Raw genomic sequence first — 19,627 nt, 5'->3', positions numbered from 1 at the left:
TCAGTGCTTATGGATCTGCAAGGTTTGCGAACAGAGTTATAAATGGGCCTGCCACACGGTACAGTATTACAGGCAAGGCAGTTAATACCGCCCACTCTGTAGCCTCTGTACTTACCTTGTACCTCAACATAGATGGGGTCAGACACGATCTCTTCATTGTTTATGTTCGTCTTACAGAAATACGACCCACTGTCTGAACGCTGCACACTGGTTATGCTTCAAAGAAAACACATGAAGATATTTACAGTCACTACTTTTTGAGCTCCTATTGCAGAAACAGAACATTCTTCAACTTCTATGTCACATACCATGACGTTAAGCTTACATAGCAACATGGCTAGGTCATGGGGCCCAGGTTTTTGGTCCAATAAGACTTGAGATGTTTCTGGGAAGGCAGTTTTTCTATGAGATTGAATTTAAATCAGCAGACTCCAACTAAAGCAGATGACCATCCATAACGGAGGTGGGCCTCATCCAGTCAGCTGCAGGCCTATGAGCAAAGACTAAGGTCCTCTGAGGAAGACAAATTCCTCCTCCAAGCTGCCTTGGGACCCAAGACCACAATAGCGATGCTTCCCTGGGCATCCAGTCAACATTGTGCAGATTTTAGATTTGCCAGCATCCACAATCACGTTGGCTGATTCTTGACAACAAATTACTCTAATCCGTATGCCGTTACTTGTCTTGGCTTCTATGGTAGCCTCTGTTCTGGAGTGCTGGCCACTCAAGGCATATTTGCAAATCTGAAGGGTTGTTTGGGTGATCACTATGGCTTCTAGGGGCCAGGCACAACTGTTCCATACCCCAAATGACCCTCTGAGACCAGAATACACTCCATTATCAGTACACATACAGTATCTTGCCTGGTTTTAACATCTACCTCGTTTCTCAAAACAGCAATTACCATTAAAAGGGTGGGGGGTGAGGGGGCGGGGCAGCACTGGCCCTTTGGACTGTTTGGACTCTGCAGGGGCTAGGTCACCATTTGGAAAAGGGATCACTGGCACCATAAGGCTGAGTTTGCAACGGCCATGTGAGGGAGGATATGGAGGTGGGCGGCAAGATATAAATCTCTGCATACCTGGTGTGGTCACGCCCCACATTAACAAGTTCACATTCATATTCTTTTATTATAAATCACCTTTGTTTTGTTTTTCTTATATTACAGCGTGGACACAATGTTATAACATATCTGATAGTAAAAAGTGGCCCTGGCTTTAAGAGGCTGAGAATCCTGCTTTCCACCCTTCCAGCATGTTTACAAACAGGAATTACACAAAATATGTGAAACCTATACTTAGCCAGGGGTGGGAAGGGTGAGGGGAGGAGGGACACTGTGAAATGCTCCCAGACTGTCTCCCACAGAGGGTGCCTCTGCTGGCCCAAAGACACCTATCCACCTGCTCATCTTGGACGTGGCAAAGGCTGTGGTTGAGGGAGAAAAGGAGAAAAGGAAAACACAGAGGGGTCCACCTACCTAGCAGTTTGCACCCAATGGGGCTTATTTATCCAAAGCAAAATAAAACCTATCCTTCACTCAGTCAAGGGCTGAGGCTTATGGCTCAAAAGAGAAGAGGGAGCTGGCAAGGTGGGGGGGGGGACCCCCCAACCTTGGCAATGACTGGTAGCTGATAGAGGGTAACACAACGCCATCAAGGCAGTGAGATCTCCAGGCCTTGAGGAGCCACAGCTGCCTTAGGTCAAACACACGGTTTTCAGAACACATACTGGACATTTTAAATATAACTTCTCTCTAACAACATCATCTTGCAAATCTCTATTAGCCTATGCTAAACACAGCAACTAAATTCCACGTCAAGTGTGGTGTCAGTCAGAAGTAGGGAACCAGGCTGCTTGGGTTAACATCACCTCCATATTGCTACCAGGAGCCAGGAGTGTGACCGTCACCTGTCATCTGCATTTCCTGATGTGCCAACATGAGTGGCGCCCCCTGACTTAGGATTCTCTGACTTCCCCTTTCCCTTCATTGCTGTGTAAGAGAAAATTAATTCCTGAACGCACCTGATGAATGAACACTGGCTGTGGAGAAGACCCAGAGTGAAGGAAAGACCAGATCCCTTCATGCTTTAGGGCAGGAGCTGAGTGCCACAATGTCTAGAGGTCACCAGGAAAACAGGGAAAGACAGAAAGAGACCTCAAGGGACAAGTATTTCCACCAAAGAGGGCTGGCCCTCCCCTGGTACCTCCCTGAATGTCATGGTGACTGGAAGGAGCTGACAGAAGAGGGAGAGAAACGTGTCTGGGGTGGTGTCCTGCCCATCGTGAGTAAGGCAAAGGGGCTGAATGGTGCACCCTGGTTTCAGCAGCTTCTAAAAACTCTGTCCAGCTGACTGGTCAGTCTAGTCTTCTTCACATTTCCAAGGGAAACCAAGAATCATAGCTACTGCAGAGGGAGTCCTTGCCATATGGTTCACAAGTTCACTTTAGAGGGGTGTCACTTTTTTCAGGCAAGGCCCGGGAATCCATGGAGTGGAGGACAAGATCTGACAGGCTGAGGACACCCGTGCCCCTGGGACCCCGGCGTGGCAGCAGGCTTATCAGATGACACAAAGAGCCAGCAACCAGCGAAAAAGTGATAGACAGAGGGGGATGCAGCGCAGGGCCCCAGAAAGGCACCTGAGGGGGCGCAGAGCACACCCAAGTAACCGTCGGGCACAAATCACAGGAAAGCAGCACACCTTGGGCCGCAGAAGCCACGCTGCACGGAAAGCCCAGGAGGACCTCCAGCCAACCAGCGAGGAAAATTCAGGCCAGGACTAGAAAGCGGGGCAAAAGGAATGTGATCAAACTCTGTCTTCAGTCCTTTGTGGGTGAAAAAAGGGGTTCTAGGGAAAGTAACTCTACAGGATGACCTGAATCTAAATGCCTAACAGGCAGGTCATGGGGGGCAGTCACACGCCAGGCATATAACTTTTAGTAGAAGGTTTATCTTTGCCTTCACAGAGCACTGTCCATTGCCTCCGTGCATCTCGGGTTAACGCACCTTAGAAATAAGGTATTAACCACCCTCAAGAGAGCACAAAATCTTGTTTACTATCCTGTAATCTGACCCCCCACTTTGATTTCTCTGGCCTTCATGGAATCCTCCCTCTGTTCCCTCCTTAATCTCAAATGCCTAAAAGAAGCTGTAAAACTGTTATTCTTGGGAGCATTTGAGATCTTGCTCCAGAGTTTATGTCACCAGTTTGCCTCAAATAAATTCTTATAAAAATCCTCAAGAGTTCCAGTCAAGATGGCCAGCATAGGTAAATGCGGTACTCAAATCCTCCCACAACCAAAATTACAGAACACTCATCATTCAGACCACCTGAAATCTAGCTGAACAGAAGTCCTACAACTAAGGCTATAAAAAAGAAGCCACAGGGAGACAGGTACGAGGGGCAGAGACATGAAACGGGCAGGTCCCACAAACACATGTGGCAGACTCAGGAGGGATGTCTCAGATGCAGAAGTGCCCCCCAGCCCCACTCTGAGGCACGAGACGTCCCAGCCCCACCCCAGGCTTGCCAGCCCAGGGGTCCAGTGCCAGGAGGAGAAGTCTCCAGAACTTCTAGATGTAAAGACCAATGAAGATTGTGGCGGAATGAGATAGAGTCCCAAGCTTTCTCCTCTTATTGAGCCTGAGCACGGACTTCTCGCACTCGTGTGCTCTGGTCTCTGTGCTGGGGCAGTAGGGACTATGGGGAAGAACTGAACTGCCTGGTGCTGGTAAGTGGAGGCAGTTTGGTGTCCTCACCCAGGTGTCTGGGTAACTACGCAAAGCAGTTTCTCACAACCTTGAAGGGGTCTGATAAAGTAGTGTTCTCATAGCCTTGAGACGGGGTCTCACAGCCTTGAGTCTGGATCTGATAAACTGTTCCCATAGCCTTGAGTGGGCTCGCATGCGTGGTAGGAAGCTGTTGCATAAGATCTGTTGGCACCCTGCCAGCTTTGTTTGTTTTAGTACTTCAGATGGTAAGGGCTTCTCACTAGGGGGCGCAGACATAGACACAAAGGGGGAATGCAAGGGCCCTTGGGTGCCACGCAGAGGGGACAGGTGACAAGAAGTGTGACATGCAGCTTGCAGCGTATGTGGATCGTCCGCCCTTGAATAAAGTCCCGTCAGACATCTCAATGGCTCTGTGAATATTCTTCTGTGTGCATGAATCCCATGGACCTGTCCAGCCCTGAAGAGTCGCAACACATCTGGCATCAAGGCAACAACTGAGGTAACAGCTTTCTCCCAGACAGAAGTGCTGACAGAGGCCATTTCTGGGCCCTCCTCCACAGATTCATCAGGCAGGTACCAAATATAAGTCTCCTTCAACCTGGCTAACACTGTTCTGACGCCTGGTGATTCCCAGAGACTCCACCACACCCAACTTGGGGCCCACATAAGCCTCTTCCAGCGGCTTTTCCATACCAATGGCCTCTCATGGCTCATGCTTTGGACTTTCCTAAACACTCTCAAACAAGCAGTATCTGGCCTCAGCATACCCCATATCTCTTGCTAAGTGGCCCCAGGCCCAGCGCCAGCGGTACCCAGTGGTAGTGTGCAGCTTGGCTTCTCCTAGGCACCTCCAAGCCCAGCACAAGTAGCAGCCATTTGCAGACAGCTTTGTAGCTTTTGCCAGGTAGGCCGTGGGCAGGGCACAGGCCGTGGCTGACCTTGGTCTGCACCTCTGGGAGGCCTCAGAGCCACTGTACCTGGTGGACAGCCTCAGACCATGCAGGATTACCACTCAACCACCTCCCCAGGTGTCTCACTCAAGGTGGGGATTTGGCAGGCACAAAGTCCCACTGAAGCAAGGCCTGCTCTGCGAGGTTGGCCCCTGCTCAGCAGCTCCTCCGCTGTTGTCCCAGCTGGTCCTCACAGCCAATCGGCCTGGTGGTGAATCCCCAGCAGTGATATGCCAATAGTAATCAAGACTCAACTACAAAGAAGGGTGCACACAGCCCCTGGATGGGGGAGGGGCACACCTGGAGCCCCTGGCTCAAGTTACTGTGGAGGCGGTGCCACTGGGCCCTACAGGACACCTATTGCATAAGGCCACTCTACCAAAACCAGGAGATGTACTAGCTCTACCCTGTACACAGAAACAAACACAGGGAAGCAGCCAAAATGAGGAGACAAAGAAACATGCCCTGAATAAAAGAACAGGAGAAATCTCCAGAAAAAGACCTAAATGAAATGGAGGCAAACAAACTAACAGATACAGAGTTCAAAACAATGATTATAAGGATGTTCAAGGAACATAATGAGAACTTCAACAGCATAAAAAATGGACATGGAAAACCATAAAAAAGAACCAGTCAGAAATTAAGAATACACTAACTAAAATGAAGAATACATTATAGGGAACCAACAGTAGAGTAGATGAAACAGAGGACAAAATCAGCACTTTGGAAGATAAGGAAGCAGGAAACACCCAATCAGAACAGCAAACACAAAAAAGAATCCAAAAAAAATGAAGATAGTATAAGAAGCCTCTGGCACAGCCTCAAGCATATCAACATTCACATCACAGGGGGACCAGAAGGGGCAGAGAGAGAGCAAGGAATTGAAAACCTATTTGAAAAAAATAATGCCAGAAAACTTCCCTAACCTGGTGAAGGAAATAGACATACAAATCCAGGAAGCATAGGGAGTCCCAAACAAGAGAACTCAAAGAGGTCCACACCAAGACACACCATAATTAAAATGCAAAAGGTTGAAGACAAAGAGACAATCTTAAAAGCTGTGAGACAAAAGCAGTTAGTTACCTACAAGGGATTTCCCAAAAGACTGTCAGCTAATTTTTGAAGAGAAACTTTGCAGGCCAAAGGGGATTGACTTGAAATATTCAAAGTGATGAAAAGCAAGTACCTATAACCAAGATTACTCTACAAAGCAAAGCTATCATTTAGAATCAAAAGACAGATAAAGAGCCTCCCAAACAAGAAAAAGCTAAAGGAGTAAAGCAGTTCATCACCGGCAAACCAGTATTACAAGAACCGTTAAAGGGTCTTTTTAAAGAAGTAAACGAGAGATTTAAATATGTGTAATGAAATGGCAATAAATACATATCTATCAATAATCATTGTACTTTAAATGCAAATGGATTAAAGGCTCCAATCAAAAGACATACAGTGAATTAAAGGATAACAAGAGCCTTACTTCAGATTAAAAGACACAGAGGGACTGAAAGGGGTGAAAAAGATACTTCATGAAAATGAAACAAACAAAAAGGTGGAGTTGCAATACTTATACCAGACAAAAATATAGAATTTAAAACAAAGGCTATTATCACAAGGAAGAAGGACCTCGCAATTCCACTTCGTCATATTTAATCTGAAGAAACCCAAAACACTAACTCAAAAAGACATGTACATCCACATGTTCATTACAGCATTATTTACAAGTAGCAAAGCTATGAAAGCAACCTAAGTGTCATCAATAGATGAATGGATAAAGAAATGGTGCGTGTATACAACAGATTATGCCTCAGCCATGAAAAAGAATGAAATCTTGCCATCTGCAACAATATAGATGAACTTAGAGGGTACTGTGCTGAGGGAAATAAGTCAACCAGGGAAATACAAATACCATATAATTTAACTTGTATGTAGAATCTTATCGAAAATAAATGAACAAGTAGAACAAGAACACACTCATGGAAACAGTGATCATTTTGGTGGTTGTCAAATGGGAGGGGGCTGATGGGGACAGGTGAAAAAGGTGAAGGCATTAAAGAGCTCAAATTGGTAGTTACAGAATAGTCACAGGGATGTAATGTACAGGATAAGGAATACAGTCTATAATATTATAATAGTTATATTATTATAACTATGTATGGTGTCATATGGGTACTAGATTTATCAGGGTGACCATTTAGTTATGTAATGTCTGGTCACTGGGTTACCTGAACCTAATGTACTACTGAGTATCAGCTGTAATTAAAAAATAAAAAACTACTTAAAGCAAAAGAAAATTCTCTACGGGTTTGGATAGTTCTTATGTTGACACATTCATGTCAGGAAGAACTTAGCAGTGAAAGAAGGACTGTGTGCTGACATTAATTAGCAAGTCCACGTCCATCATACCTATAGCACAGGACAGGTTTTTCAAGAAGAACTCTGAGTGTTATTTCTACACATCCAAGGAAAAGCGCCCACGCTGAAGGCAGGGTAGGGTGGGCTGCAGCCAAGGAGGAGTGGCGTCCCCGAGGCCCTCTCCGTCCCCGGGGGAAACGGCAGGCAGTCTCCATGCAGGGTCAACAGGAAAGGCTCTGGGCTCAGAATAGCAATGGGGGTGTTCCAACACCGAGGAACTGTTTCCAGAGAGAACACAGAAGGCGGGAGCATGATTCGAGAAAATGCCCAGTCCTGAAAATACGGGGCTGCCCTCCCGCAGGCCCCTCGGTGGGCAGCACAGTGGCAGAGAAAAGGCCCACTCAGGGGCTTCACCAGGCAATGTCACAAGCCCAAGGCAAAGTAGAGATACCAAAGCTTCCAGAGGAAAGAGAGGCAGGGCATTCACCTGTGAATCAAAGTAGCAAGAACAAATCTGAGAGTAAAAAAGAAGAATACTGATGACTTCCAAGTGACAACAGGAAATTTTTTTCTGTTTGAATTCTGTAACATGCCAAACTGCCTCAAGGTGAGGCTAAAAAACAAAATGGCATTTTCAGAGATGCAAGTCCCGGCACACGAGTGAGGATGGGCTTAATGCCAAGTGAGGGAGTGAAAGCCAAGAAGGGGCCTGGCTCCTGGGAGCACTTAGTTGGGAGTCAGAAGGATTGAAGGTCCCGATGACAAGACGAGCACAGAGATGGCTCTGTTGGACCCTCGAGCAGGTGAGGAACTGGCTCTAGGACAGGCGTTGCCAATAATTTTGATCACTTTGAGGATAAATGCCTATTATCCTGATCATTTTGTCACTTGGAGGAGAAATGCCTATTATCCTGTAGAGTTTAGAGAAGAATGTATGACTAATGCTTGGAAAATTAAACAAAATAGCAAGCAAGGAAACAATATTTACTTCAGGAAAATAAAAACGCTACGAAATAAATGTGATTACCATTTATGACATGATTCAGCTCAAAACAACATTTTACACAGCCCCGGTGATGTGAGGCATGGGTGCTGAGCCGCCACAGCTGTGAATAACACTCCATCAGCTGAGTACACACACTGGGGCCTGGCACACACACACTCAACCGAAGCACGGAATCTCTGGAAAGACACCCAAGAAATGGGTGACCTCAGCTCCCCATGGGCAAAGAGTTGAGGGTTGACGTGGGAGAGAGAGCTTTTGAGGAGTTAAAATATTCTACTACATGAATGCACTGCTTTCAAAGAAGTATAAAAATCCCGTAAGATTTTGGCCAAGTACAAATATCTGAACCAGGTGGAACCATAGGACCCACAGAGATTAACCATGGCGTCTACACAGGAATCACCTGGACAGACCACAGGGCCGGCAGTTGCAGAGCCTGTCCCACCATGGCGGCCTCGCCTAGACTGGCTCCGGAATGTCCTAAAGGGACAAACAGTGCCTCTCTGTCCCTAAGACCCCAGGACCTGGGCTAGACGGCTCAGAAATGGCTTTTATGTAGCAGGTAAGCTCTAAAGCCTTCTTAAAAGAAATATAAGAAGGGCAAATATTGTACCTTTTCACTTATATGAGGTCCCTAGAGTAGAGATATTCAAAGAAAATGAATATAGAATAGAGGTTACCAGGAGCTCGGGGAGGGGGGTGGGGAGTTAGTGCTTCATGGGCACGGAGTCTCTGTCTGGCAGAACAGAAGTGTTCTGCAGACGACGGTGGTGCCGGCTGCACCACATGTGGATGTGCTTAATGCCAATGAACTGAACACTCAAATGGTGAAGTTTACTCACGTACATGTTACCATTATAAAAAAAGAAATGAAAAAAAATTTTAAAAGAAACATGAAGATGCACTAATAGACATCCTGTCTACCTGTCACAGATCAAATGGTGCTGGTGGCAGGCCACGGGTCACCTGCGTGCAAAGTCTCATGTAAACTGTGCTGAAAGAAAGTCTTCTGTGTACGAAGCAAGTTACAGAGCATCAGTGGTAACTCACACTGACTGCGGCTACTGCTAACTCTTCCAGCAGGTGGTTTGACCTAAGAAATTACATCCCTGTTTTATACAGATGTTTTGCCGCTTTGTCATGTATGATTCCATCTGGGGGCCACCAGAAGCAGCAGGCGTCAGACCACAGGGCAGCTGTGGGCATGGGGGTGTCAAACACCAGCCACTCAGGGTGCAAGAGACCCACAGGGATACCAACTGACCACTTCACATCTTCACAGAGAAAATCAACTAAAAAAGCCAACATCCTCCCAGCTTTAGTAATGGGAACCATCAAAAGGCCCTCGACTAAACAGAAAACAAGCCACAGAAATGTTCCTTTTGCCAAGAATCACTGATCACCAGGTCTGCAGGGCCTACCAGCCCCAGGAGCACCAGCTCCCATTTTGCTGAGAGCTGCCTCCCAGTCCCATGGCCAGTGACCCCTGGGATGCTTCGCCTGGGGGGAGCGTTCCCAGCTCAGCTCGAGTGCTTCACTCTCACACCAGGCCTGAGAGCTCGTTGTATTCCAGCGGGGCTACAACCAGCTGAAAAGAGGTCCACCCCACAGACGATCCAATACTGATCTACACTCTGAATGGACCTGCGGAGCTGCAAACGCAGAAAACAGAAGGCTGTCTTGTATTGAGGAGGCCTTTGTTTTTGAACCGTCAACCGCGTAACACCGAGAGGAGAAACACATACCTGAAGGACGCAATCACTGCTGTAACTTCATCATCTGGATAAAAGTGAGTAACTGCATGATGTGCCCCAAGCAGTTCCTTCCCATCTTTCCACCAAGAAATATGGGCGTCCTGGTACGTGTTAGGTATACTGATTGAGCAATTAAACTTGACGTCTTTGTGTTCAGAAAGTATTATGTGGCTAACTGTGCGATCAAACACAAGAGGTGGTATGAGCTTGGAGCTGGCCGAGGTCACGCTGGGAATGGCTGCACTTCCTGTGTGGGGTCTTCCAGGCAGGACTGGTGACAACACCATAAAAGGCTGGGCCCCAGGGGTAGGAGGAAAGGCGGACGGCACAAGGTCAGCCAGGTCTCCTGGGAATGGCAGGCTGGGCACGGATTCTTTCCTCTCCTCAGCCAGAGCTGCAAAACAGAACAGTGACTTTTAGCCTTGTAAATACTGAAGTTTTCCAAGTAAGTTCTCCACTTAAGAGGTCACGATGAGGGGGAAGTGAGGCACCCTCACTGACCTAGGAACACAAGCATAGGAGGTTCAGAGACAGAAAGTGAACATGGGTATAAATACATCCTGAGCACGGGACAAGGAAAGGGGTCTTGGGGGCTTCACAAGGACCTTTGCAGAACGATAAGAAGAGCATGTTTGGTAAATGGAAGTTTGTCCTTCCCTACAGACAAGTTAAAAGAGGTTATGGCTGATAATCTCTTACTATGGACTAGGCCTCTAAGACAAGTTTGTCTAGGTAGTAAAGAGAGGAGCACAGTTTCCCTTGAGCCTAGAGGAGGCTACAACTGTCCTTAGCCCAAAATAATCCACATACCACAGAGGCACATTCTGGGGTAACTTGTTCTGAACCATACACCCCATCAAAAACATTTTTTGTGTGTTTTATTCCAAGCCCTCCTGTTGCCAGTAGAAATAGGGTTCTTCCATGGAGTTGCAAGAAAAGCATTTCAGGGACCCATGAATGGGAGGATGGGGCGTAGTGGTAAGATTTGTTTGAGCTGGCTAGCTTATTTTGTTCCCAGCTGCGTTCCAGCCGGCGCTGGGGCCACATGGCTGCAATGGGCCGCATGGCTGCAGTAGACCCGCGCTTGGAGCATGTAGCTGCTACAGAGAGAATGTGGCAAATGGGTGAACGAACGGGCCAATGCGTGCTACCGAGAGGGTCCTTTGTTAAGCTTTGATTATATTTCCTTGGGCTTGGGAAGGGATAAAGCTTTCTTTCAAACGAACCAACCTCATTCCTGGCTCTTCCCCCACTTCTCCTGTGTCGTCCTCTCCCATCCAATCTCTTTCCTAGATCTTCCAGGTGGGGGGAGGGGGATTTCATGCCCTCATCCAATCTGATTCTTTTCACAGATTAGACACCTCCCCTTTATGGTGACCATCTTTGCGTCTCGTGTGCATGCTCCTAGGTAGAGACTGGAAAGCTGGTCCTTCCTCCCTACAATGAGGGTGTTGGGGGGCAGGGGTAGAGGGATGCCAATCCCCTTGGTGGGGAGGCAGTCATCCCCCAGGGTGCCTGAAGTTGTAACCTCCAGACTGAATCAGGCCCCAACAGTCTAGCTTTCTCTTTGACGGACTCTTAGCTGCCTCTGCCAACACTTCATAGCCAACTCAAGAGTATGGCAGGAAGGTGATGGCACCTGAGATCACTTTCTATCTGCCCATGCATAAGACTGTGCCTCAAATCTGGCCAACAGCCTTGGAAGGCTTCCACTGGTTACAAAGAGACCCATTCCGAGGAGTGTGTGTGTTGCGGGGGGTGGTGGTTCAAAGTGTGCTCACACAGAATGACTTGGAGCTTCTAGCAAAATGCCTGCCAGCTGGAATGGACCCAGAAGAGTTTCCATTTCATCTGGCTCTTAAGTATTTCTAAAAATATAGGCTTATAATAGTTGTACTTTTAGTTGTCTTAATGGCCTTTTTGGAATATACGTTTTATGCTGGTTGCTATGTATTCAAACACATTGACCACAATTCTGGTCAAACAGGCAGGTAGGAGAGGCATAGGCTTGGCGTTCTGCAGGTAATGCCTGGGGTACTCCAGGGCCCTGAACAAGCCTCCTGTCATGTTCAAGATGTCACACCCTTCTGGGCTCCTGAGTGTGTGTGTGCAGAGTCGGGTGGTCTCTGCTGAGGGTTGTGCCAGATTTAGTAAGCATGCACAATGCCAGACTTGACTTTGGGATATGAACACAACACAATATACAGATGACGTATTATAGAAGTGTATACTTGAAACCTATATAATTTTATTAACAGGGATCACCCTAATAAATTCTATAAAAAATTTTTAAAAAAATTAAAAAAAAAAAAGAATGTGCAATGCCCACATAAACTTGAATTTCAGATCAATGGCAAATAATTTTTAGCATAAGTATCCAGCTAAGCACTTATTTCATTAATTGAGGTACAAGCAGGAGATCTGGGGTCAGAAGGAGGGACCTGAGAATGTATTCCTCCAGCCTCCTCCCTGCCAAGTCACTCTGAACTGCAAACACGCCTCAGCTGAAGGCCAGTTCTAGTCACTGAGTCCTGTCCGCATGGCTCTCTCTTCTATCAGGTCCACTCCCACGGCTGCTGCATTTGGGAACATCTTGGGGTAAAGGTCAGGGTAAAGGAGAAGAGATTTCACTGGAAGTAACCAGGGAAAACTCACTGCTAAGGTCTCCGTGGCTGTGGGGTGCAGGGCCCTCTGCACACTTGGCAGAGGGCTACATGGGACAGCCCTGACCAGTCATGCAGACAGAGGACTGTGCTGGGGCTGTGGTGTCCATCTGCTCCAGGGACAGGAGGTCAGGGTGACTCAACTCACCAGGCAAGCCTGACACGTGAGTGTGGGCCTGTGCTTTCAGTAGGGGGAGGAGAAGCCCAGTGCCTGGGTCCCCTCCAGCCCCTGCCTTCCTCTGGTTTGAGGCGCTTTCTGCAGTAACAAAGGCTCTAGCTGTTTACCTATACGTTATGCACACTCTTCTTCAGGCTTCGAAGCCCTCCCGGCCCACCTCTGCCTCTTGCATTGGCAAACTTACATCCAGTCCCTCCAACTCACTGAGCTCCAGAGAGCCAGGTTTTGCCCAAATCGCTACTTTTTTCTCTTTAACTATATGAAACTTTCATAGAAGGCATTAAGTAGAGGAAAGCAAACATTACTTTCTTTGATTTGTTCCATTTACCTTTTAAAAACATTTGATCTAATTACAAGCGCACACAGTCTGTTGTAAAGAATTCAAATATTTATAGAAGCATAGAAAATATAAAATAGAAACCTGTCCTGTAACCCCAACCCTGTAATTTAACCTCTGATTACAGTTTGGGGTATAACTTTCGTTTTTACGAGCTGAGCCAACTGAACAAACTGATGGCAAAGTCCCCATGCAGATGATGTCACTGAGGTTGGGAAGCAGCCAGACCCACCCTGTAATCACTATGGATGGCTGAAAAGATAACTGGTCTCCATGATCTGATCTGCCAAAAGTCACCATAATGACTTAATTGCCAACAAATATTTATATAGAACCTCCTGCGACGCAGAGTTGCTGTGACAGTCTAGCAGGGTCGTGAAGGCACCCGCCCAGGCGAGATGAGCAGAGGGTCCCAGGATTAAGCAAGAAACAACACGGCTAACTGGGGGTGGGGGTAGGACTTCCCTGATTCCTCCCCACCCCAGACTGGTCAGCCGCCCCCCGTCTGTGGGTGCTGGGCCCACCCTGTAGTAACATTTTGATACGTGATCACTCATTCACTTCCTTCTCCCTGCTGGGCCTGCTGAGGGCCCCATGGGCCCTCTCACGCACACCACAGCCAGCTCACACAGGCGCTCAAGCAGGTGTGTTGAGTGAGTAAAGACAAAACTAGGGAGGCGAAGGGGGATGCACAGGTTTCCAGGGACAGAGGTGTCAGGAAAATGCAGAGAAAGAAAAGGTCTTAATAGTCTGGCAATACCAATTTAGCTGTCAAGCGGTGCTACTGTGAGCCCTGAATCCTGGGAAGCAGCAGCAGGGTTTCTGAAGGTATCTGCACGGAGGAGGGGAGGGGGCTGTGCTGGACCAGAGCACCAGGTAGGAGGAGGCCTGGAAGCGGGGAAACCCGCCAGGAAGATACTGAAGAACTAACTTCAGGAGCGGCCAAAGAGGGCAAAAGACACAGGCAACAGAAGAGGCTGACCACATCAGCATTCTCTCCATTTCACACAAGAAAGTCAGTCTGACCCAAATATTGAGGAGGGACATAGTCTCAAGGCACAGGGCAGTCCTCAGCAGCGGTCACTTGGCAACTTCATCCTGCCTTGCTGCTTGAAGAATGCAGGCATGAGGCTGTTTCAGATCCAGCCTCCTCATGGTGAAAATGGGGATGAAATACCAGTGCTGCCCAGGACTGCCGTTAGAAATAAAAGTACTGCTACGTTTGGGTCGCAGTAAGCACTTGGTCAATCTTAGCTATTGTTTGTACTATTTTCTCACTTTATTATGAATCAGTGAAAACCTGCCACGGTGCAGTCCTTGAGAACCGCTGATTTGTAGGGTTGGGGCTGAGGTCCACAGGGTTGGGGAGGTTCACACTGGAGTGTCGCGTGGTGGGGGGGGGGGTGTCGTCATTCAGGTGGTGGCCTGCATGAATGGTGCTTGAGAGCTGAATGAGTGTGGATCGTGTACAGAAAGGAAAAAAGAAAGTCATTCCCAAGCTTTGGACTCAAGGTTGATTAGGAATTTCATCTTAAGCTGCCAATTTTTCACTTTTCCTACTACTTCAATCGTATGATGCCCTCCCCGCCCCTTTGTTTTTCCCTCCCAGAAGTGCGTTACTTTAACATTACTTTGGGGGAAGTCACATCAAAAATTTAAAAACTTTCCATGTTCATTATTAATTGTTCTCATTAACTTATCTTCAAGGTCACAACAGTGAATCTGGTAGGTCCCTACGACAGTCGCCATTGTGGAGACAACGATTAGCCAGTGTGTGAGACGTATAAACACCCACAGACACTTCATGAGAATATACGCTCCTTTCAGTAAAGCACCTCCTTTCAAGGTTATGTCCTTGTGTGCTTGGGCTAGTGGCTAAAGTGAGAAGTTTAACCTTATTAGCAACCTTGGATAGGTGGTCCCCCGCCCAGGTCCAGGAGAAGCTGTCCAGGTGTTCCAGCAGCTGAAGGCCAACTCCAGGGGGCCACAGCCATCCAGTCCCGGGGTGACGTGATGACGCTCCCCTGCCATGTACCCACAATCTCCAATCACCACAAAGCCCTTGACCAGATTTCAATGTCTGCTTCTTAAACACATATTGTGTCTCCATCAAATTCCTTCCCTGCCCGGCACAGGAAAGGCCCATGGGGTGTGAGTAGCACGTTTATTCATCCAACAAAGAAAACTGTTAGATATACTACCCATTGATTCACGTGGCTCTGCCTTGTTCTTCTGAACAAATCTGTCTGTAGCTTCCTTGAAGTCTGGAGGTGGCATCGTCTGAACTCAATACAATATGGTGAAGGGAATGGAGTTGACACGCAGTGAACCTCTAAGCAATAAATGGGCGTGGTGCGGGCAGTGCGCTGCAGGGTATGCCGGCAGGGAAGAGCGGTGGTCCAGGCAAGGAGCCTGCTCCAGTGGGGAGGGCACTGCGGCGAGACCGCCTCTGAAGCAGCAGCGCTTCCACCCACCACAAGCAGCCACAGTGGGTCAGATGTTTAGCGACCTTAGTCACTTAGACTCAACACTGGTCAATTAGGGGCTGCTAATAAAGAAGCTGTTTTCTGAGTGATCACTTTGCGCATCCCAAATCCACCAATGTCCGCAGGGTGCACGCGGAGCATGCGCGGTGGCAGGAGGGCTGGGCAATGCTGGACAGCAGCTCTTCAGTGAGAGAGGGCCCAGTCCCTCACACAGAGACGTATCCTCAGGGGAAGCACTTTATAGTGTTTGCTCCCCTGCCAGGATCCGAGTCCCTCAATGGACGGAGATGGTGAGATGGACAGGTCCACCAGCGCACCGTGCAGGTCCTGGCCGATGTCGGGGCGACTGCTGGGCTTACCGGGGAGGTGTGGTTTAGACAAGACACAGGCACTGGCTACCCTGGAGCAGGGTAACTGCTGGCCACAGACAGGAGGAAAAGATATACTTCCAGCCTGTGGCCAAAAGGAACCTCTCTAGTGCTGGCCTCCACACCCTCTCCTGGCAGGAGCATCCTTAGGCCCTTGTGAAGACTCCCATCTCAGGAGGATACAGGGAACGGCAGCTGCTGAAGTGGCAGGTCCCAGAGCAGCAGGTGCAGGAGCTGCGCCAAACTGTCCCCTGGCCCTGGAGGGCCGGCCGGGCAGGTGGAGAGTACGGGCTGGCAGCCCTGTCTGACTCCTCCGCCCTCGGGTGCCAGGTGCCCTCAGCCTGCTCACAGTCTGGGAACCAAGCAGCAGGACAAGGACAGGGCTGCAGAGCTGGCCTGTGGGACCTCTGTCCTGCTCTTCCTCAGACAGCACGATGGGCAGAGGCACGAGCCCAGGTCTCTGAAGTTCAGCAGGCTGGGGGTGGAGGGAGGTGGGGGGCGCTGCAGAAGTGAGGAGTGTCCTTGGCTCTCAGGGGTTCTCTGCTTCCACCTGCGGAGCACACGTGGGCAGGGATGGCAGCCTGGGGGTAGCACTGCCCCATGCCACCAGCATGCTGCCTGGCAGGCTTTGCTGTCCGGCAGCCCGTGCAGTGGAGGAAAGAGGCTCCTTCTGGGGTGGATCTGTGGTTTACAGAAAGGCTTGTGGCCTCCAGAATCCCATTTATGTCCACGCCCTTGGCCCCAAGAGAGAGACACTACCTAGAAAGGTGCCCTTCCCCCCAATTCTGGCTGATGTTTGTTATTCATCTTATGTCCCTGGGCCACCTCCCTGTCACAGTTTAAAGACTCCTCCCCATCCCCATCTCTGCTGGATAAAGCCAAACCTAAAACAAACAGAAACTGTCTACTTAGTGATATTTTACTTTGTGCTAAAGCCAAGAATTCTCCAGTGATAAAGAACAGTAACAGTAATGAACGAGAGAAAACTTTTAGAAAACTCTTTGACCTGAGGTTCTCAAGTGGTAAATGGTAAACATTAACCTCTGGAGTGACTGCACTCAGCCACTTGGAGTTAGCTGGCCCGACACAGCCTCCCGGGAAAGAAGCGGTGGCTGCGTGTGCCTGAGAGGGTCCCGGCTGCCATGTGGTGGCGGGGCCGCCAGTGAGAACCCACTGGGATGTCTGCTCGGTGAAGACAGTGAAGTCGGGGATAAAACATGGTCCTGGTGTCAGGTTCTCCACTAGAGCCCCGGCAGGCACAAGGCTGCCAGATGGAAACACAGGCTGCCCCAGTTACACCTGCATTTCAGGTACACAATGATTGTGTGGGATGACAGACTCAGTCAAACAAATCCAACGCAGTATCACTTTGCAGAAGTAGCCCCAGGAAGCTCACCGTTAGGGGACCGGCTAGGGGAAGAGTGGGTCTGGGTGTAGAGAGAAACCACAGCACCCCCACCTCTCTGAGTCCTCACTTGGAGGTGTGAAGCGCTCCCACCTCGGAGCAGAAACAACGATTATCAGGTGTTCTCCCAATTACCCACTTACGGGGTGCCCATACATTAGCTTGAGAGAGAGAGAGATCGAGATCAGGATCCCGCCTGGGCCTCTCCCCAGGCCTTGTGCACACACACTTCAGCAGTGGGAGCCCCGAGGGCCTCCAAGGGCTTTAGGCAGCCCCTCAGTATCCCTTTCAGTCTGAACCCCACTTTTTGACTTGTGCATTTGATGTTTTCTTGATAGAAGTGCTTTGCGCAAAAAAAAAAAAAAAAAAGCTCCCCAAGCAAGCTGCAGCCCCCAGTTCTCTCTGTGGGGGCACCAAGGTAACCAGAAAAGAGAGTCCCAGAACCCGACTCTGACCCTCCACCATCCTCTCCATGCGCCCCCAAGCTCTCAAACCAGCAGAGCACCAGGGTCTCCAGGGAAGGTTCTGAAGCTCTGACGCCTGGGTTCACCCATAGCTGGAGTTCATTAGCCAGGGGTGTGGCTGGGCATCAGAATTTTAAGAAATCTCTTTGAGTGATTCTAACGTGCTGCCAGGAACGGGCACCAGATCTAAGGAATGAATCAAATCTACCTTGGATGAGGTGTTTCTCAGGGCCTGGCCAGAGGATCCCCATGTACCAGATCCAGGTTTGAATGTGCACGACTTGGGAGTATGGCAAGTATAAGAACTCAGGGTCAGAGGGGCAAGGGGTAACCCCAGCTCACCCTTACTGAGGCCAGGGGACCTTGAGCAAGTCACCTGTCCATCTAAGACTCTGTCCCCTCATTATAAAGTCAGACAGGTAACATCAACTGTCTCGGGGTGAGAGCAGAAGACTGCACATAGAGCACTGTGCACATTGCTTGTTGTGCACAGACATGCAATACATGGTGGTTACTATTTCATAACATGAAACACATGATCTGTGTAATTTTAAAGGTTCCACTAGTCAAGCGCAGACTTATCAATGCTGAACGTATGGAACTGATTATGTTTTAGACTACTGAGCCTCTTGTAATGAAAGAGGAATATATGTTTACTTAACCAACGGTTTTCCTTCTCTTTCACCTTTGGCAGCACACCAAGTGCCAGAGAAAGACTCCAAGGGAACAGTTTCTGGCCAGGGTCTTGCAGCAGCTTCCCCGCCCCCCGCCCCCCCCAGGAGTCTGAGGCTGGCTCTCCCTGAGGGTCAGTCATGGCTTTCCCAAGACCCAGAAGCCACTCTCAGACTCACAGTTTCTTTCCTCCACAAACCACCCCCAACAGACCCCAGCCCACCAAAGAATTACCTCCAAACACAGATGTAAGACTTCCAGTAAGATGGAGATGCAGGTAAACAGCCTGCCTCCTTGCACAATGACATCAAAGTTACAATGAAACTACAGAACAACCATCACTCAGAACCATCAGAAAGTGAGCTGAATGGAAGTCTGACAACTATGGAATTAAAGAAACCACATCCATCCTGACTGGTAGGAGGGGTGGAGACATGGAATAGGCTGGTCCCACACTCACCAGCCCACACCCATGTGTGGTGGATAAAAACTCCAGAGGGAGATCTCAGGAGAGAAGAGAACCAGCCGCCAGCCCAGGGTTCCAGTGCCAGGATGATAAATCCCCATACCTTCTGGCAGCAAATACCAGTGAGGATTGAGTCAATGGAAGAAAATTCTCGAGTCCTAAGCAGTTCCTCTTAAAGACCCTATACACGGACTTATTCAGACTCACTCCCTCTGGGCTCCAGCACCAGGGTAGTAGCTTAAAAGACACCAATAGCATACAGGGAGGAACTGAGGTGTCTGGCATCAAGGAGACCTGGCAGACAGCTTTCTCCCAGGCTGCTATGAAGGCAGAGGCCACTGTCCCTTTTCTGAACTCTCACCTCACAGAGCCCCAGAGCCGGTAGGTGGGTGCCATATCTAAGACTCCATCAAAATGCCTAACACTGTTTGCCCTGCCTGGAGATCCCCTGAGGCTCCACCCCACCCAACTTACAGCTCACCAAACTGTTAACAGGCTTTTCTATATGAAGGCTGGTCTTGGCTCATGCTCTACAACTTCCTAAAACCTCTCAAACAAGCACAGCCGGCCTCAGCAAGCCCCAGCCTGGGTAGCACTTGCTAAGTGGCCCCATGCCCGGCACTAGCAGCAGTCAGACTAAGTTGACAGCTTGGCTTTACCTGGGAACATCCAACCTGCACAAACTGCAGCTGTCTCAGACTGCTTTATAGCTCACACAGAGTCGCTCCAGGTAGAACATAGGCGGGGTCTGGCCTTGGTCTGCGCCATCTAGGAAACCACAGAGGCTGTGCACCCA

General features: G+C 48.9%; 1 protein-coding gene across 1 annotated transcript in view; it reads right to left on the bottom strand.

Moving 5' to 3' along the window:
* The window catches only part of MERTK (MER proto-oncogene, tyrosine kinase), a 103,134-nt gene that overhangs the window by 60,892 nt on the left and 22,615 nt on the right, over positions 1-19,627 (bottom strand). The window contains exons 2-3 of the mRNA XM_054575557.1: positions 9,784-10,186; positions 116-216 (exon numbers count right to left, since the gene is read on the bottom strand). Of these exons, the coding sequence (XP_054431532.1) occupies positions 116-216; positions 9,784-10,186 (504 nt within the window). The remainder of the gene's footprint in view (positions 1-115; positions 217-9,783; positions 10,187-19,627) is intronic.

Source organism: Pteronotus mesoamericanus, unplaced genomic scaffold, assembly GCF_021234165.1.
Source record: "Pteronotus mesoamericanus isolate MK-2021 breed Mesoamerican mustached bat unplaced genomic scaffold, CSHL_Meso_final contig_311, whole genome shotgun sequence".
Lineage (NCBI taxonomy): Eukaryota > Metazoa > Chordata > Mammalia > Chiroptera > Mormoopidae > Pteronotus > Pteronotus mesoamericanus.
Note: the sequence above shows the minus strand (reverse complement) of the source record. Positions and strands in the feature narration are given on the sequence as shown.